The 20,393-nt window shown below is 36.7% G+C and overlaps 1 protein-coding gene across 2 annotated transcripts in view; it reads left to right on the top strand.

The window, feature by feature from the left end:
* The window catches only part of LOC126299174 (protein vav), a 177,581-nt gene that overhangs the window by 74,325 nt on the left and 82,863 nt on the right, over nt 1–20,393 (top strand). For both annotated transcript variants that reach the window (XM_049990940.1, XM_049990941.1), the window contains exons 5-6: nt 1,533–1,706; nt 4,915–5,118. In XM_049990940.1, coding sequence (XP_049846897.1) covers nt 1,533–1,706; nt 4,915–5,118 — 378 coding nt within the window. The remainder of the gene's footprint in view (nt 1–1,532; nt 1,707–4,914; nt 5,119–20,393) is intronic.

Raw genomic sequence — 20,393 nt, 5'->3', positions numbered from 1 at the left:
GAAGGAAGACTTCTGGAAGAGAGTTATATATTCTGATGAACATAGTATAACATATGTTAGTTGAATGGCAGGCAAATAGTGTGATGGGAAAAAAAAGAAAAGGAAAACCAGAAATGCTGCCGCAGTGCCCACAGTGAAACATGGTGGGGGTTCCGTGATGGGGGGTACAGCTGTTGGAAAAATGTGTTTTATAGAGAATTACAAAATATTATAAAAGATCACAAAATATATTGACATACATTGCTGAAGGTCAAGGGTAAGGTGCTATGTGCCAATAAAGTGAGAATTACCTGTAAGGAATGCAGATGTAGTGGCTGGGTAGCACGCAAGATCTTTTGGATCATCTGAGGAAACATCAATTTTGTAGGAAAATCTAAATTTTGAAGGAAAATCTAAATGCTAGTACCAAAAAAGTAGGTTTCCAAGTAAGTTATATCTTTCAACAGGACAATGATCTGAAGCATATGACTAGAAATATGTACAATACAATGAAACAACTCAACACCCCTCTCAGATCCCACATATTAAACTCATTTAATATCTTTGGAAAGTGCTGAAAGAGAATATCAGGAAAAGGCAAATTTCTAACACAAAAGACCTAAAACAAGCTCTTGCAGAAGAGTGGCACAAAATTTGATCCTCTGTAACAGCAAACTTTGTCAGGTCTGTGCCCAGACAGCTGCAAGGGGAAAGCACATAAAATATTAATTTTTGGAATTTAAACAGTGTTTTCAGCCCCTAAACGTCAAAATAAATGAATGGATGAATACTTATGAAGTAGCTTTTGAATGAGATTTTCTGTTTTGTAAACCTTGTTATCACTATGAATGCATTTTGTTCCTGGTCTTTCTGTAAAAATAACTTACTAAGGTACTTTCCACAGGATTGGCTTTCCACATTTTGTGTTCCATTCTTTTCACATGCCACAGACTTACTTTTTTGAAAAATATACAGCTAGGCAAATACTTTTTGGACCCACTGAATGTACAGCTTTGCCCAGAAGTGTTTCAGGAGCCTAGCTGGATATCAAACTCAAAGGAACTAAATTACTAAGAATTAGCAGATTCAAATATCTATGATCACTATTATAAAAGTTGATGCAGATGTTACTCGTCAGGTAGCCATATGGAACACTGACTGAGAGGGTACATCATCATCTTACACAGACCAGATGACTATGTCATGGAGAAAAAGGCTTTCCATAGCAGCGGGTAAGAGAAGACGCAGACCTCTGACCACCTGCCTGTCAGTTGTCAAAAAAGGCATGAAGAAGATGGACCTGGTCGAACAAGAATATACCAACAAAGTAAATAATACTTCAACTTTAGCAAAGCTGAATCCAAGCTACAGGACTGTGCAAGGAGGAAAGAGAAAACTCTGGTATAATAATAGTTAATAATACTAGTAGTAATAATAATAACAAAAGAAATAAACAAAATAATTTACTTGTTATCAGAGAGAGAGAGAGAGAGAGAGAGAGAGAGTTATCTGATATATGTAAGTTGTTATTCAATATCCCTCTCCCCTTGCAGATACCTGCGACTGTCACACACAGTTTTGAGAAACGTGATTATATAATAAATGAGTTAGTAGAAACAGAGAAGAACTATGTTGAAGTCCTGGCCACTGTACAGCGTTGTTTTATGAGACCACTGAGTGGTGTTCTCACAGGCCATGATTCAAAAATAATATTTGGAAGCATAAAGGTAAGGCATATGTATGAAATTTGAGTAATAATATAGCTATAGTCTATTGAAATCTAACGTGTTGTGTGGTTGTTTAAAAAAAAAAAAAAAAATAAAATAAAAAAAACACTTTGAGAAAGTGCTTTAGTTCCATAATCACAATTGCTGAGCTTACATAATAACTGTTATTAATCACTCCCCACGACCTTTCATGCAGAAAAGTCTATTACCTAGAAGCAGGCTACAATAATTTATAGTGAGTTTCATATTAAGGAGCACCGTGGTCCAAATTCCTGTATAACGATATATGTATTTATTTTTAATTTGTTGTATCCTACTGAATGGCAGTTCAAAATTTATTTAGCACCCTTCTTCATTTTCTTGTAATATCTCTTAGTATTTTCACTTTGTTTCATCTTGTATTTTTTAGTCTATTTTTGTTCAGTGGATTGCTTACTGTATATGCATTTGTGTTCTGTAGTATTGTTATTATATTGAAACATTTCTCCATAGATCCCACTTTCTTTCAAGTCTTTAGTCATTCTTTTTAGGTAGTTGTTGCAATTTGTCATTAATAATGCAAGATTTAGAATATTCTCAGTCATATATATGTAACCATAAAATTGTTGTCACCACCTACTTTCAGAATTTGCAGTTTTCTAAAGTTTTTTCCTCACTATCAGTTTTTTATTGACTACCAGTTATCATAGTTTCATTGTTATTTTTAATTGTTATGGAAATCTTAAGAGTATGTTTGTTATCTTGTTTATCTTCTTGCTGTAGTGTCTCTCCTGTCCAGATTGTGTTGATTACAATTTTCATTTTGTCTGCAAATTTACTATTCTTGACAAGTATTTTCAATACACCTCTATCCTGCACTGTGTCATCTATGATGCCAAGTTCCTGAAGCTCTCTTTCAGTTCCACATAGCCAATTGTCCTTAACTTTGATTGACATAACAAGATGGAAAATTCTTTTGGTCAGTCTGCCATCATTCATACTAATAATGTGTTGTTTCAGTTGTATCGCCCTTAGAGTTCATCAGTTTTCTCAGTATACTAGTATAATTTTATTCGAATTCCACATATGCAGACTGAACAAAAAAAAAAAAAAAACTGTAGGATTTTGTTTCCACTTTTTTGTCTAATGAATTAGTGATCTTCCACCAATTATTCAGGTTTCCTATGGACATGATGCTTGGGGTTTGATTACTGTGTTGTAATGTTTTAGTTTCGTGATCTGGGACATAGCCTCCACCACCCTCCCTCCCTTTCTTTTCACATTTTAATCCTGAAGTTTGGATGATTTTTCTGAAGGTAATTAAATTTAGGTACTCAAGATATTTTTCTGAATTGGTTACTGTAGTTTGTCCATCAGGGTACCCAGAAACACGTTCCCTGTAATGAGCTATCGTTTTAGATATTTGCAATCCACTTTTAGCTGCAATTTCATGAAGTTTGTTCAAGGGTGTGAATCCTTCATTTTCTATTGTCGGAGAGAATTGCTTGGCCATTCCTTTAACTTCTTTCTCCCAGGTGCTGTTTACTTTTTCCAGTACTGAACAATAAGGACAATAGTCTATGTCTTCATTGAACTCCTGTTCTTATATCAAAAGATTTACACTTTTTGCCTAAGAATTTAACTGTTGTTATTGTGTTAGTTAATGTTTGTTTGATCAGTTCTGTTGCTTCTCCATCATATTTTGAATTATTCTAATATGTTGAACAATGTACATCAGTGTATTAAATCAGAAACTTTTGTGTGATATAATTTTTTGTTTTTGTATCTACTATCGGTGAGTTTGCAGGCCCTTTATGGTTTTGTTTGCTTCCCAATTTAGCCCTGCCATTTCAATAATTCTTCATAACTGCTTGACTTTGTCCACTTGCAAGCTGTTCCCAGATTTTAGGATTGAAACTTTAGTGTTTGAAGTGGTTATGCCCACTCCCTTGTACTGCATCTTCTCATTTACGAAATGAAGTCTAAATTTTACCACTGTTTCATGGAGTTTCTCTGTGCTTATTCTTGTCTGTTGTTAGATAAGATTACAAATTCATTTAAAAACAGTTGGCAGTCAAAGTCAGTTTTGTTTGGGAGACTCCTACTAGTATTTATAACTTTAATCTGAATCATTTGGTACCTTCACAGCTGAATAATGTGATTGTTAATAAAAACTGCCACAGCTGTATTTTATATCCCTTTATTATGCACAAGTAGTTCCATTCTAAATCAAAATCCTCATGTGACAACAAAAAGTCACTAACAGTATCCGTAACTAGTACTCAGCAAGTGGCAGAAATGTGGAAAGCAGAAATTACCAGACATAACTCTAAAAGGCACATTCTTTAACACAACAAGTGCACTCACCACCTGACACCAGCACAGCCATTAGTGTGTGCAGGAAAAATAACAGCATGCTGCACTGTCTCACAATTAGATCTTTGAGTCATGACACCAGCATGTTTTTTTGCAAATTTGTAAAAATTATTTACAAAGACTGTTTGTGAATTTGATGAGGTGTTCATTTAGAATGAAACTGCTTAAAGCATAATAAACAAACCTGAAATACATATATAGTGGTTCTTATTAACATTCTCATTTATATATTTAGTTTGATTTTGTAATGACTTTTTCCCGAATTAAATTGTACAGTCATGGACAGATGCTATCCTGTTGTCCGACACCTACCTTTATTTCAAATGGTTCAGAATGTTTTATCTTTTGACATCATGCATCATGTCTGTAAGAGTTTGTGCTGCCTATTCATTTGTTAATGGAACCATATGCCTTTGCAAAGTCCATAAATGCAATTACTGTTCATTTGGCTTCCTCCCCCACACCCCCCAGAGTGTGATATCCATTTTTGAAAGCCTCTCAGATATTCTGCAGTTACATAGTCTATTGGTTTTCCTAACCTATTATGTAGAGTCTTACCTAGAATTTTATAACCAACAGAAAGTTGGGAGGTTTTGCTGTAGTTGTTTATATCTGATTTGTCACCTATCTTATGAATTGATGAATTAATGCACTTTTACATCTTTTAGGGGTTTTTTCTCTTTGCCACCTGTTGTCTAATATATCTTGAATGATTTGTGCAAATTTAGTGCAGCCTATTTCCAAAATTTCATTAATTATTCATCATCTTCTAGTGTAAATTCTGTTTCCTTAACTCTTAATGTTCTTTATTCAATATATAGCCTATGTTTTATATTGTATTTTTGCTGGATAGGATTTAGCTGAGATTCATGCTGGATTCCACAGCCAGTTACGCAAAGCAATAACTCCTGGCACCAGTAATCGTCTCAGTGATGTGTTTTTAAACTGGAGAGAGAAATTTCTTGTATATGGTGAATACTGCGCTAACTTAACAAAAGCACAGAACCATATTCAAGATCTGTGTCACCGCAATCATGCTATCGATCAGGAAGTAATTGTGAGTATTTCATAATGTTGCTGTCCATTTGTTTCTATTTTAGTTGACATTTCTTACACCATAGAAGAATTTTTAATGTATGTTGTGTATTTGTTTTATAAACAGTTTAAATTATGCATGTGTGTGTCTCAATTTGTTAATATAAATATATAATTAGTATTGTGTAAATAATAATTCAAAAATACTCATATACATTGTCAATATGTAGCAACACTTTTTAAAGAGAAAATGCATTGTTTTTGTGAACCAGTTGACTAATTCCAAATCATTATGAAAAATTCCAAATCATCAATGATGAACTCCACTTCAGGTGTAAAAATTATTTATTTCTAAAAAGGAAAGCACAACCCAGTTTCAGGACATGTTGCCCATCTTGAGGTGCATCTGCAAAATTATGAATCAATAATAATACCAGTCCACATGGTTCATATAATCAAATCTAAACAGGACCAATACAGATTCTTAGGAAAAAAAAACCTCTATATGTACATTAAAATGCAAATCCACAAAGGATGCGTAACTGAGGTTAAAATAGATTAAGATATGTTAAATAGTGCACCCTGGTACATGGCATGCAATGGGATATCCTCTTCGATCCTGAATTTGCCGGAGAGCCTCATACAGAGTATGACGTACATAAAAGATCAAAGGTCCCCAATTAATGAAGTGGAAACCACTGTTAAGTGGAATAAAATATATGAAGTATTTATAGCCTGATAGCCCAAATCACAATTATAAAACTTACAATGGTCCAGGCTTTGGGGTGTGCTATGCATGGATCCACATGGAGACAGATAGGTGGTCTTTTGAACACTGAAACTTCAAAAAAAGACAGTTATATTGACTGTGCCCTTGCAGCCATGTGAGGAAAACAGTGTAACCCCCTGAGTAAAGTTTGCGACTCACCAATACTGCATAGACACCCATCAGACACATACGAAACACAACTTTCAATTGAAATGCCGGCAGGAGTCATCATGTACCCACAATGTGAGCGAGTCGACTGATCATGCCGTCTGACAAGCAAGATTTCCATTAATGTACCCACCAACAACCGGTCTAAGAAACAACAAACTACCATCCGCTGCAGTGAAAGTTAACTTCTCTCTTGTACCAGTGAGGCACTAGTTATAGATTACCACGTCTGCATGTGAATACATTGGAAACCAACCAATAAGGTCAAACCAAAGTAAACTGATATCATACATGTGATGTCACTCGAGAATTCAAATAGCACAGTAGAGAGCATAGTCCCAAGTTGTCACTATTTTGTACATTTTCAAAGTTGTGGAAGAACTAGTGCAAATGAAAGGAAATTCATAAAGCACTTGTAACCTACCAGCAATTAAATAAGGAGCAGCTAAATTAGAGTTCTCCTGACCACATGAACAATGGAAAATGAAAGATCTTTAAGGTAAATTACTCACAGCAGGACTGATCAAATCAGTAAAGTCTGAAATAGAACCAAAATAATAAAAACCATTGATAACAATCGAAGCCATCAAACACACAGTAACTTCCAATTAGGAAGCTGGTAAAAGTGCTGTGGTGCCCCCAACCCACCTCCCCCCCCTTCCCCCCCCCCCCCTCGCTCCCATAAGAACTACTAATTTAATTACAAAACTGTAGAAAACAATGTAACCATAAAGTGTTATCATTATACAATAGAAAAACCCTTATGACACCAAGAAAGAGCCACAATGTAAAGACTTGCAGTGTAAGCTATATGGACAAAAAAGCTTGGCATAAACAAAATCAAAAAATACAGAATGTAACAGGAAACAGAAGATATAAAGACCCCCTATATTTGGAAGACGCTGATCAATTTTTACCAGGATGTATTAACCTTAAAGCATTGGCTGTAGTTATTAAGGTGCCCCTCTGCTTTAACTCAGTTTATTCATTAAGTGCTTTTTTGGGGTAATTAATTTTACATTTCATAATCCCAATTTCTTCTAAGATGTTAAGTGTCGGGCTTTTAGGTTGTACGTGCAGAATATCTAGATCCCTAATGACCTATAAACTATGGTTCTTGAGTGCTAGATGAAAAGACATGGTTGACTTTGAATTATTCACTGCACCATACTCCTTATACATATGACCTATTTGGCCCACGTATCTGGCATTGCATTGTGGGCACTTAATCTTATATACTCCATTGTATTGTTGTAAGGCACAACCTACCAGTCTTCATCATGTATGAAACATTGTTTGTTGTCTCAAACGTTGGGTCATTCTGCACCGAGTAGTTTAGAGGGTTTTGCTGAAATTTTTTGTGAACATTTGCAGATGTTCCCAATAAACATTGGGAAAGTTGTATGATCACCAATTCAATACTTGCAATACAGTAATTTGTTTGGCCGACAGCACAGCTTTCAAGAGTGCAAACCCAAGTCTTTGGCAACTTTGAGGCATAACATCTCTGGCAACATTTTCTTTCTTTGAAGGAACAAAACTGGGACATCACATACAGATTTTTTGTGCTCCCTTAAGTGAAACAATATTTAAAAAAGAGATTTTATGAGCAGTTTTAATGTGAATAATTTGAAGGAAATAGCTTTTTATACAGTACCTCCAAAAGTAAGTTGTGATAAATCTGAAATTTTGTGTGCAATAACTTACCAATACAAGATCTTACAATGTAAACTTTCATTCACCTTGTGATTTTCATTAGTTTACAGATTGAGGGTCAATGATTTTTGTAAAAAATGCCAAAAATGAATACATTAGCCCACTTTTACAAAGAAAAGTGTACTTTTAAACTTTTTTCACTCGAAAGACCATGATCCAAAAGAAATAGAAAAGTAGATTTTGTTTTGAAATGAGGCCATATAAGACCCCGAAAAACAGCAACAAAGTGGAGGTGTAGCAAAAATGCACTCTTATTCTGCTGGTACTGAAATCCGACCTTTATGCTTGCAATTAGTTAGTGCTTTCTGGGGAAGGTAATTTTGAAAGTCCTGATGAATAACAAGTAACCTGAGTTGTGCTTGAAAATCTATTACTACTATTTTGTCATGACTAATCATGACATATTTCAGCCAGTTTTGCTGCTGTAATAACTAAAGAATCAAACTAATTATAAACTTCAAAATTTAACAATGCACTACTAAGGTACTGTAGATCATATTGGTAAAATTGTTGAAGAACAGTTGCAACACACAGCCTGTAAACTGCCTTCAATAGCATTGTATAAATTTTGGTGACATTCATAACAATCTACCTGACAATTTGTGGAACAGAGGTTATCTTCTTAATGGGAATTCTGCGTGTGTATTTTTATTTTTTTATTTTGATGTGCTAGTTTGTTTCGTGTTGAAAGTAGTTCATATTTGTGTTCGCGTAGTTCATGACTAATGTGAAACAAACATACTGATGAATCTCAAGACTGACAAAGAGTTTCATTAAACAGCAAACCAGTCCTGATAAAGGTTTTTTTTCCACAAGGTCCCGAGCCTGATAATACATTTTATTATAAGTGTCCTATACCAAAGCTAGAAGAGGTCTCTCTTAGGATTGTAAACTTATTTTTACTCTTAAGCTACTTGAACTTTTTAGAGGTTTCATCAGTTTGCTATTGAATGTCACAAGGAGAATTATACTGCAGTTTATATTATGTCACTGATGGAGCTTAAAACACTCCCTTCACATTTAAAAATAATTGCTAGTATGGGGCCTGATATTTTCATTTGGAAAGCAGGTGCTCAATACAGAATATAAAATCAATTGTTATAGTCATCTTCCAATTGTTGATATCTGAGGAATGGTCTTGTTGTTCAGAGGTGCTGGGCTGTTTTAACTTTGTTATCATTTAATCATGATGTATTGTTGTTTATGCTTTGATTAAAGTTTTCTCATAAACCAGAACAAATTAAGTCGCATGTTGCACCTTAACTGGCAAATGCATGTACTGAAATTTTAAAGTTTTGAAACCAAGAATATTGAGGGACTACTTCAAAGTTTAAAAAGCTTTTGTGAACAATAATGGCAGCTCATTACAAAGATAAAAAGAACTGCTTGCAAAGAAGTGTGTACAAGGAAGTGTGAACAAAGACTGTGTATAGTGCACCTTTTTTTTGACAACTGTATATACTTTCTTATTACACATCAGAACATTCTAGAAACGTCTTGCATCATTTCAGTTATTTTAGTTTACATCTCATTTTAAGTGAAATATAAATTTGAATAAAAATGTATGTTTTCTATTACAGAAAAATTAAAGAACTAAAAAATTGATAATAGATTTAAATTATTACAATTTTAGGCAGTAATGTTCCAGAATGGGAAACGGATGCATCTTTATTTACATATTAATGTTATGTTATTTTACATTAAATAAAACTGGGTTTTGCAAATCCAACTACATTTCCATAATCAAATTGTAAATATTGAAGTGTTGAATAATAAGTTATGCTCCTGGACTACTTAAATAAAATTTTATAATTTCATAAATTTATATGACATTCATATGATCTCAGCAGCTCTGATAATGGCAGATTCTGGCGTTTCAGCATATATTTATCTTCAGAATAATGTCCTCACTTCTTATTCTCTATTTTAAAGTGAAATAATAGAATGACAAGTTTGATATATGTCATAGCAAGCCTAGATGACAGTATTATAGTTGTACTTCTGGAGGAGACCAAGAGGGACTTACAACACAAATAAAGAATGGTAGTTCACTTTAGTACAAATCCTTAATATTGAATACTTGGATAGAATCCATGCCCACATGAATGACAATTTTGCAGGGTGATTATAATTAAAGTTAAACTTTCAAACCACTGTAGAAATAACATCACTGGCCAGAATGACGCAACATTGTAACAGAATATTATCGGAGAAGGGAGGAAAACTTTAAGAGAAGAAAAATAAATGGTTACAAAATGTAGCATCATAATTTAATAGTGGTCAACTACAAATGCCAAATGAATCATACAACAATGCCTAAGGTGTATGTTTGACGTTAAACAAACTGTACTACTCAGTGTGCATTGGTGTACAATATGATACTGTTAGTTACGTAAGCCCATTCACCACAGCAAGGTCATACCACATTGGATTGGAAAAATTGGTTTTAACTGTCCTCAGACCAGAAACCACATAAAAAGCATGAATCAAAATAAAATCGGATTATTAATTTCCGTGTGACTGGTGCAAAACATGTTCAGTACGCTGTCCACTGTTTTGTGCAACAAGTTGAAATCAAGAAAGAGCATGTTCCACAACTGTTCAGAGTGTTTCCAGGGTCATGTTCAGAATGTGTTGCACAATGCATGCCTCCAGTGCAGCTAAGTCTGTAATCAGAACACTGAACACATCTTTCAGATAGCCCCACAACCGGCAGTCACACGGATTAAGATCAGGTGATCGGGACGACAAGGCTGTACGGAAATGGCGGCTGATAATTGTAGCATTTCCGAAATGGCACTTCAGCAGCTGCTTAACTGGATTTGCAATGTGTGGAGGTGAACCAACTTGCATAAAAATGATCCCATCCACACTGTTGGAGAGCTGGAATGACATCTTTGCGCAAAAGACCCTCATAGTGCTTACCAGTGATGGTACAGATAACAGGACCAGAAGCACCTGTCTCTTCAAAAAAATATGGCCCTATGATAAATGTTGCTGTAAACCTGCACCACACTGACCTTTTCAGGATGAAGTGGTACTGGTTGATTTGCTTGTGGATTTTCCGTTGCCCCTATTCGACAATTCTGTGTATTGACATATCCTGTCAGGTGGAAGTGGGCTTCATCTGTCCACAAAATATTCCACAGCAAATCATTGTCCACTTCCATGTGAGCAAGAAATTCTAAAGCAAAGGTCTCTCTTGCTGGCAGGTCAACAGGAAGCAACTAGTTCACATAGGTAATTTTGAATAGATAGCATTGAAGGATGTTTTATATTATTTTATGCGCGTGGCCACGTTTAAGGCCAATGTTCCTGCAATCCTCTGTGCACTACACATTTGCACACCACCACTCTTCTTCTGCTTTGCTGTGGCCACTGCTTCCACTGACACCAAATCAATTCATTTCCTCCCTCTACCAGGTTGCACACCAAAAGAACCCATCTTTTCAAATTTCTGAATCATTTTCTCCAGACCCATGGCAGTCATTGGACCAACACCTTGTTTCAAACCCTTCAGTGTCTGGAACTTCTGCGGAGTGATGTGTGCGTGGTCATCAGTCTTGTAATACAGCTTTACAAGCAGAGTGCAATCCTGCATTGTGATAGTCATGGCGAACATTGCAGATGCGAAAGGAGGAAAAGCTGTGTACTCGGCATGTTTATACCAACTTCAGTGGGTCATGCGCATGACAGGTGTTTTCATTTACGTATTGTGACACATACGGTGCCATCTATTAATCAATTTTCACACTATTTTTTTATTCTGCCATACGTTTTCCCCCTTCTCCAGTAATATTCCATTGCAATTTGACATCATTCTGAACAGTGGTGTTATTCCTACAGCATTTTGAAAGTTTAACATTAATTATAATCACCCTTTATATTTATGGTACTTTTACAGAACTCAATAACTGTTTATAACTTTGAACAATACAGAATGAAATTCACATATCACATTCAGTCAACTGTAGCTCTGGTACACAGTTCTGACTAACAATACTATCTCACTGCCTGGATTAGAACTACGGAGAGCTGCTATGAAAGTCAGCTATCACAGAGCAAGGCAAGAGACACTGCATTCTGGAGTAAGTAGGCTTCCAGCAGCGGCGGCGTATGGAACCTCTTGGGAATGTGTCTTGGTCGATGTGTCTCATTCATGGCTGCATCTGGCAGTGACTATCCTTAGCTTGTGGTTCCATCATGAGGTACTTCGGGCAATACCACATTCCCCCTGCTCCCAAACCTCTGTACCATCGTCTTGCATTGCTGTGTCATGTGACACTTTATGACCCGGGGGGGGGGGGGGGGGGGGGAAGACATGTGCTGAGTTCAAGAGGACAGCAGGTAGAACTCCAGGGACATTATGACAGCTGTCTGTGGCATACCCCAGCAGCATGATGTGTCTGTGGGCAGAAAGTCTGCAGCAGAACCACTGACATAAGAGCGCCACAGCTGATTCTCATGACGCCAGTGCAGCCCAGAGGAACCTTCAAGGGTGTAAGACGAACGTCTCAATCTTGTGTGATGACATCGTGCTCTCAGTGTCACTAAAACCATTGTGTGTACCAGAACAGATATGTGGAATCAGTGTGTACGTACGTGTTGCCACCATCCGGAGGGAAATAGCTTTGCAGCAGAGTGGATTGATGCTCCACACAAATATTGTAATAAGATAGTGTTTGCAGATTATGGGCATCCATGCCATGCCAAGTAGAATGATGTTTAATGTGTTGCTTCTACATCTACATGGTTACTCTGCAATTCACACTTAAGTGCCTGGCAGAGGGTTCATCGAACCATTTTCATACTACGTCTTTCCGTTCGAGCTCTGATTTCTCTTATTTTATTAGGACGATCATTTCTCCCTACGTAGGTGGGTGTCAACAAAATATTTTCGTATTCAGAAGAGAAAGTTGGTGATTGAAATTTTGTAAATAGATCTCGCCGCAAAGAAAACCGGCTTTGTTTCAGTGACTGCCACCCCAACTCACGTATCATATCAGTGACACTCTCACTCCTATTGCGCGACAACACGAAACGAGCTGCCCTTCTTTGCACTTTTTAAATGTCCTCCATCAATCCTACCAGGTAAAGATCCCACACCATGCAGCAATATTCCAGCAGAGGACGGACAAGTGTAATGTAGGCTGTCTCTTTAGTGGGTTTGTCGCATCTTCTAAGTGTTCTGCCAACAAAGAGCAGTCTTTGTTTTACCTTCCCCAAAACATTATCTATGTGGTCTTTCCAATTTAAGTTGCTCGTAATTGTAATTCCTAGGTATTTAGTTGAATTGACAGTCCTTAGATTTGTACGATTTATCGTATACCCAAAATTTATCGGATTTCTTTTAGTACCCATGTGGATGAGCTCGCACTTTTCTTTGTTTAGTGCCAATTGCCACTTTTCGCACCATGCAGAAATACTCTCTAGACCATTTTGTAATTGGAATTGATCGTCTGATGATTTTACTAGACAGTACATTACAGCATCATCTGCAAACAATAAGGGGGCTGCGCAGAGTATCACCTTGATCATTTATGTAAATCATGAATGGCAGAGGGCCTATGACACTACCTTGCCGAACACCAGATATCACTTCTGTTTTACTTGATGATTTTCTGTCTGTCACTACGAATTGTCACCTCTCTGAGAGGAAATCACGAATCCAGTGACTCAACTGAGACGATACTCCATATGCACGCAATTTGATTAATATTCACTTGTGCAGACTATGCCCAAGTGACCGTGGTACAACAAAGACACAACTCCCCACTGGAAAGAATGAGCAATAACAACCCATGCATCATCATTTTCTCTGTGCTGCTACAGAACACATCACCCCGTGGATAGAGTGTGACAATGTAAGAAGTAGTGACATGCGGCTGTGTGGGAAAATTTCTTTCAAACTATTCGGTCACCCACAGCATGTGTATAGCAAAACTACACAAAGAGCTGGATCAGAAGCAGTTGCTCCAGCAATTTTCCCAACAAAAAAAAGGAATATTTGGAAGACTTTCAAAATCTTAAGTGTCAATTTGATAACATGATACCTTAGAACCAAGCAAATGCTGTGTTGATACTGGCTGGTAACTGAGACAACAAGTCAGCATTTAAATGTTATGCAGTGAGGTCCTTACAAAACTTGTATTGATAATTAGAGAATAATAGAACCCAGTGTACTGTCCGTGGTGGGGCAGGCTTGGATGGAAGGAACAAAGCCCTTAAAGGCCAATGATCAATAATCAAACATAACTTTTGACTGAACAAATGCTTGGAACTTGGGTAACATTGTAGATAATGTTGAGCACCTCTTTTTCAAGTGGACTGTAATTACATTACGCTTCCTTGAGAGATTTTTAGGCAAAATCAATGGGCCTGTGAGAAAACACAGCTCCAGTCCTGTAAGAAGACACATCCACAGCCAACACAACAGGCTGAGCTGGATCAAAATGAATCAAATTACAGTGACTCGATAATGCCTCCTTTAATTGCTGAAATGTGTCCTGACATTCGTGGGACCCCATAAAGGGAATACCTTTCCAGCATGACCACTTTAGCAGAGCAGCAATTTGTACAGCATTTACAATGGATTTAATATAATACAGAAGCTTCCCCATGACAGCTTAGAGATCCTTAATGTTATGGAACAGGTCTTTAATTGCAGACAAGTGCGAATTTGCAGGATGAATATACTTTGTGTTTATAACATGTCCTAAGTATTCAGGTTTGTCTTGGAAGAAGGAGAACATTTTCTTGTTCCAATTTAAGTCAGCTTCAGCGAGCACTTTAAATAAATACTCTAAATATGCCAACTGTTCAACAGGTGTAAAACCATGACAACAATACCATCGAGATAGTTCGTTCAAGAAGGGACTTTGACTGTTATTTTAATGTTCTGTGGATCATGATGTATGCAGTAGCTGGCAACTGCTGATGCGACAGCTTCTGGTACTGGACACTTTTAACAGTGATGCGGTATGCCTTCCTTAGATTCCAGACTACAGACTGCCCTGCTGAGAAGCTCCTTATAATTTCACTAACATCTGTTGTGCAACATGTAAGCTTAAAATTCAGCTTAACTATAGAAACACAAACTGCATGCATTTCAGCTGATCCAGCTGTTACATACCATTTTGATCCGAGTTTACAACATTATTGTAACTTCACTGTCGGCCACTTTGATTCCTTTAACAATCATACATTTCCCACAAATTACAGAGCAACAGTCCTTTATGCATGCATGTCTTTGTGTCTGGAAGTCTAACTTTTTCCAGGGCATGCTCTACTAAATTCATCATCTTCAAAAAAATTTACTGTCGCTTGTGACTTCTGCTGGTAATTGTTTTCTTTGTCAATTTTCTGGAAATACTAGAATGCCCTTCTGTGCCTTAAGCTTTTGAGCACATTCCATCATTCTTTCTGATACTAAAAATGTTTGCTGTTTCTCTGGTTGTCCAGCTTACAGGTGCCAAAGTTAAAGTATGTTTCTGTTATTTATGACTGAATTCCTGCATCTTGCCCTGCATTTAGTCAACATATGTGCATAGTCAGCACTATTTTTCCACATTGCTTACTTTTACTGGCTTGTTCAGTGTGCTGATTGACACCTGTAGCATTTGCAGTTTGATTTCCAGTCAAACATTGTACCTTTTGAATTTTCCACATCACATACTGGTGCTTAGCTCTAGTACAGTTCGTTTCAGGTATGAAACGCCAATTGATGGTAAGCTAGTGTTTAACTATTCATTTGGTGTGAAGTCCCTATCTGAATGTAATGATGAGCCTCCAGATACTCATTTTATACAGTCTTGCAAGATGGAAATTTTTTTTGACATGGCTTTATGTTACGAACAAGCTGCTTCTTCTTCTCCTCCACCCCCTCCTTCTTCAGATCACAAGCTTTATCTGTTGTTTCAGTCTCAACTGTCCTGATACCTAGAGCATTTTTTTCTGTCTTATTGAGTCAGCAGCAGAGCTTCATGGTGGAGACCAACTTGGAAATATTGTCCTGCTTTTCTTCAGAGTGTTGGACTAGTAAGTCGTGTTCACATACAGGTCAGTAAAAATTTTCAAAACAGCTTGGTTTTGTTTTGCATAGAAAATTACATAACACATTGATGATCCAGCTCTTTGCCCGGTTGAGCAGGAAGGCAAGGTGTCCCCTTCTGTGTCCATTCCTATTCAATCACAAAATTATTATGTTTAAAACATCATTGGCTAAAATTGCAACAAAACTGCAACTGAATGAAATTATGCATATTTTATAAAACCAGAATAAAATATGACAAAAATATATGTATGTAGTTATGCAAAAAATAATCAAAACTTGTATTATTTCAAATATAGATCAGATTATAAACCTTGCATGATCTTATGAATCGCATAAGAGCTACCCTGAGCCAGACAACTCGCATCCAATGCAGCAAAAACAACAACAAAATGCAGATCGTTTGAACAAGGCCTCACAAGAATGAAACAAACAGAAATATGCCCAATCATTAAAGTATGTGTTGACATAGATATTTTCTATAAAATGTATTCTGCGTGAAAGTAATCGGTTAAAAAGTTAGAGATACTATATTTATGTAAAAGTGTTGAAATACAGACTTACTTTCAAACCCATAGCTGTTTAACAGACTCAATTTCGCATAAAAATCACAAGGTGCACTTCGTTATAGAGAATTAAATACCCTGTTGCCAAAACGGAATGTCTGTGAACGTGTTGATCATGGAATACCGCACATAGGGCAGATTGTTTGGCTAAAACACTTGACAGGATGTAACCCCAAAAATTAAATTTCTAAAATGTGAATGTCTTAGATTATTAGAGACACAAAAAATAAGATTATTTATGCCCTTTCATTTTTTATTAAAAGAATTTTGTAGAGCTACACACTTTAGATATTTAAAAAATAAAATACTAATTTTTTGCAGTTTTTCGAGTTTTTCCTCTCTCAAGCCCACATTACCTTCCCATGCACTGCTAAACAATTTTTAACCACAATAAAAAAATATACTTGAGTGACAGATGAATAGTATTTTCATTGCACCTCCACCATGTCATTGTTTTTGAGGGCCTTGTATGCTTGCATTCCAAAACAAAATTTGGTTTTAGGTGGTTTAGAACTTGGTATTTTTCAATGAAAATGGTGTAAAAGAGTTTGCAGAAAATACTTTTTTCTAAAAGTGGGCTATAAATACTCACTTGTAAAGCTTTTGTAAAAATTGTCAACTTCCCTCTCATTTTGTAAACTATTGGGGAACAATAGGAGAATCAAATCTTATATTGTAAAACCTTGTGTTGGTAAGTTATTACTTGCAAAGTTTCAGGTTTATCCCACAATTACTTCAGAAGATCTGAAAAGCTAAATGTCACAGTTTCTAAGATGCAATTTTTTGGCTGACTTGTCTATGCAAATTGCTCATGAAAGCCTTTTTTATTATTCCACTTAAGAGAATACAAAAAATTGTTCAAGAGGGCATAGTTTTATTTTTTTTTTTTTCCAAAAAATATTTCCGTAAATATTATGTCTCAAAGTTTCCGAAAGCTCAGTGGTGCACTGTTGGAAACTGTACTGTGGTGTCAAACAACGATTATAGTGCTGCAGGTATTATGTAGTGCATCTAAAAAGCTCGCTGAATACTATCAAACAATAAACAAAAAAAGATACAAACAAATGTTTCTTATTGCCCTTCAAAATAGTCACCACCAGCTACAACACACTTTTGACAACATTCTTACAGCTTCTGGAAACTATCAACAAAGGCCTCCTGTGGGATCAATCACAGAACGGCTGTCACACAATCTTTGATGGCATTCACATCCTCACAATGGTCACCTTTCATGGCTGCCTCCAAGTAAGGAAAGAGGAAGAAGTCCGCAGGAGTCAGATCAGAGGATTACGGAGGGTGTTAAAGAACAGTTACCATCTTCTTGGCCAGACGGATCACGCAGCGTGCAGGGCATTACCATGGAGCAGCATCCATTTTGCAGTCCTGCGAAACTCTGGCTGAACCCGCCAGATATGCTGTAGCAGTTGGTTCAGAATGGACTGGTAAAATGCAGCATTATTAGTTTGACCTGCAGGAACAAATTCCTTGTGGATGATGCCACTGTTTTCGAAGAAGGCGATCAACAGTGTTTTCACCTTGGATTTTTGCAGACTGCTCTCTCTCTCTCTCTCTCTCTCTCTCTCTCTCTCTCTCTCTCTCTCTCTCCTTTCTTTCTTTCTTTCCTTTTTTTTTGTGAGGAGAAGACGGTGAACACCATGACATCAATTGCCGTTTTGATTCCATATCGAACTGGTAGCATCAGGTCTCATCTCCCGTGATAATGGTGTTCAGAAGCAATGGATCCTGGCCGCACATGGAAATGAAATCACCAGCGGTTTCCATCTGTTTTGCTTTTTGCTTGTCTGTGAGCTTGTGCAGTACAAATCGAGAGCAGATGTTCCGCTTAACCAAATCATCGCAGACGACGGTGTGCACTGTGTCCTTGCTAATGCCCAATTCCTCCGCAATCAATCATTTGTCACCAATCTTGTGCCAGCAATTGTCACACTTTCTCGATCTTTTTTGGGCTTCTGCTTGTTGATGCCTGAATGTGACTCATCCTCAGTTGTTTCCTGCCCTTCACAGAAGTAAACACATTTTCTGCTCATGACTTCCCTTCCATACACCTGCACCAACATTCCATGTGTCTCCATTGCAGTCTTCCCCAATTTGTAGCAGAACTTGATGTTTACACGTTGCTTCATTGCACTGTGACACTTCCTCTCACACTGACTACGTCGAACTGGTCACAGTATATTTACACAGCCAGTGACCTGTAGTGCATGCCATGTATCGATTCTCCTCAAGTCTCTGAAGACCCATGCGCATGCACACACACTTGCACCAAGTTGCCATTCAGATATGACACCATTCACCAAACTTTTTAGACACACCATGTATATGTTTGTGGAAGTTAAACTTTACCAAAGGTGATTGAGAACGTGTGTGAACTTTTTCACAAAATTTCATCAAAATCTGTGATGGTTGCATGGGAACTGTTTCCAAAATTAGATCTGTTGGCATGGAATGACCCCTGTGAAACATCTGCAGCAGAACACAAAAATGCATGATTGGTAAGTATATAATGCTATAGTTCCCTTGTTTACGAGCAGGCATGTGCCATACCTTGTACACATATAAAGAGTACCTGTCTTTATATTACCAGGGTAAACATGTATAAGCACACTCACACTTTATCTTAGTTTAATTAAACAACAGTAAAATAAATTTACATGAGTTAAAACACTGTTGAATTAATCAATAATGAAATAAACTTTCAGTATATCTTTATGGACAGGAGTTACATCACAATAATGACCCATTCAAAGTATTAAACAGCACAGTTGCATCAGATGCCAGCCAATCACTTATTCGATTACTAATTACTCTTGCACAGATTGTAAACTTTTTCTCGCTTAACTCAATGTTTATTTTATATTACTGCTGCTCACTTGGACATGTGACACCACAATTTTTCACTGTGTTAACTGAAACAATAGTGAAGGAATAGGTATAGACTTGGAATAGTGAAACAACGATGGAATCATGCAAAACAATTGTATTTGTGGTTGGTGCACTTTTTACACAGGTGCCTCTGCTGAAGGGTTAAGCATGACACATTAAATTTTATAAATTTATCATGTTAAATACATAGTGTGTCTGAACGTTGGGATCAGATTCAATGTCAGGTATGTTGTAGGTTGCACCACCTTTGTTAAATAAAAGAACTGTGTAGTTTAGAATATTCTGGATGCAGTGAATTTCTATCACATCATTGAGGTAAAGCTGCTAAGACTTTATCTGTTAATTATAATTGTAATAGCATAATGTGTGAACAGCTGGTGTGTTAAAGATATTTAATAGTATGTAGTGGTAAAATGTATAAAATGATGAAAAGACAAGTGTTTTGTCTTGGCTGAATGCACTTTAGTGGCTTGTTAAATTTTCTGTTGTGCACAGAAAGACAGAACTTTTCAGGCAATGTTTTCATTTTGTTCCACAAGTGCTACAAACCAAATAAAAGGAATCTGGTTGCTAGCCAGGATGCTTTTAACCCATTACTGGCCAAAACTCTATCGGATCATTTTTTGCAAACTTTTATACATAAATATGTTACATTGAGTGATTAATTGAATAAAAAGCTGTTTTGAAGATTTTCAGTTTATTAGAATAAAAACTATAGACCGTCCCATTTTTGGGACATTGGCCAAATGCGCTATCCAAATTCACAACCTTATTCTTCAGGCATAATATTGTAAGAAACAACACAAACAATAAATAAAGAATGTTTTAATATTATTGAATGTCTATTCAGTAAGCAAAACACTTGTCGTGTACACCAACATTGCACCTATCACAAATTTTTGTTGTTTTTTTCTTGCAGTAAGCACACCTCTTCTGTGTTTGACTTGGCACAATGAAATGATTTCCAAGATCTAGTCGTACATCTGTGCTCACCCGCCCTGCTATCAATTTGCATCCATGTGGTCCTCTGTGTTTTGGTACTGATCCTGTTTTCTTTGATAGGTAAAACGTCACTATTCTCCATCGGACATCCAAAAGTGAGAGCTTCTCATTAGAGTTAGTAA

Source organism: Schistocerca gregaria, chromosome X (genome assembly GCF_023897955.1).
Source record: "Schistocerca gregaria isolate iqSchGreg1 chromosome X, iqSchGreg1.2, whole genome shotgun sequence".
Lineage (NCBI taxonomy): Eukaryota > Metazoa > Arthropoda > Insecta > Orthoptera > Acrididae > Schistocerca > Schistocerca gregaria.
Note: the sequence above shows the minus strand (reverse complement) of the source record. Positions and strands in the feature narration are given on the sequence as shown.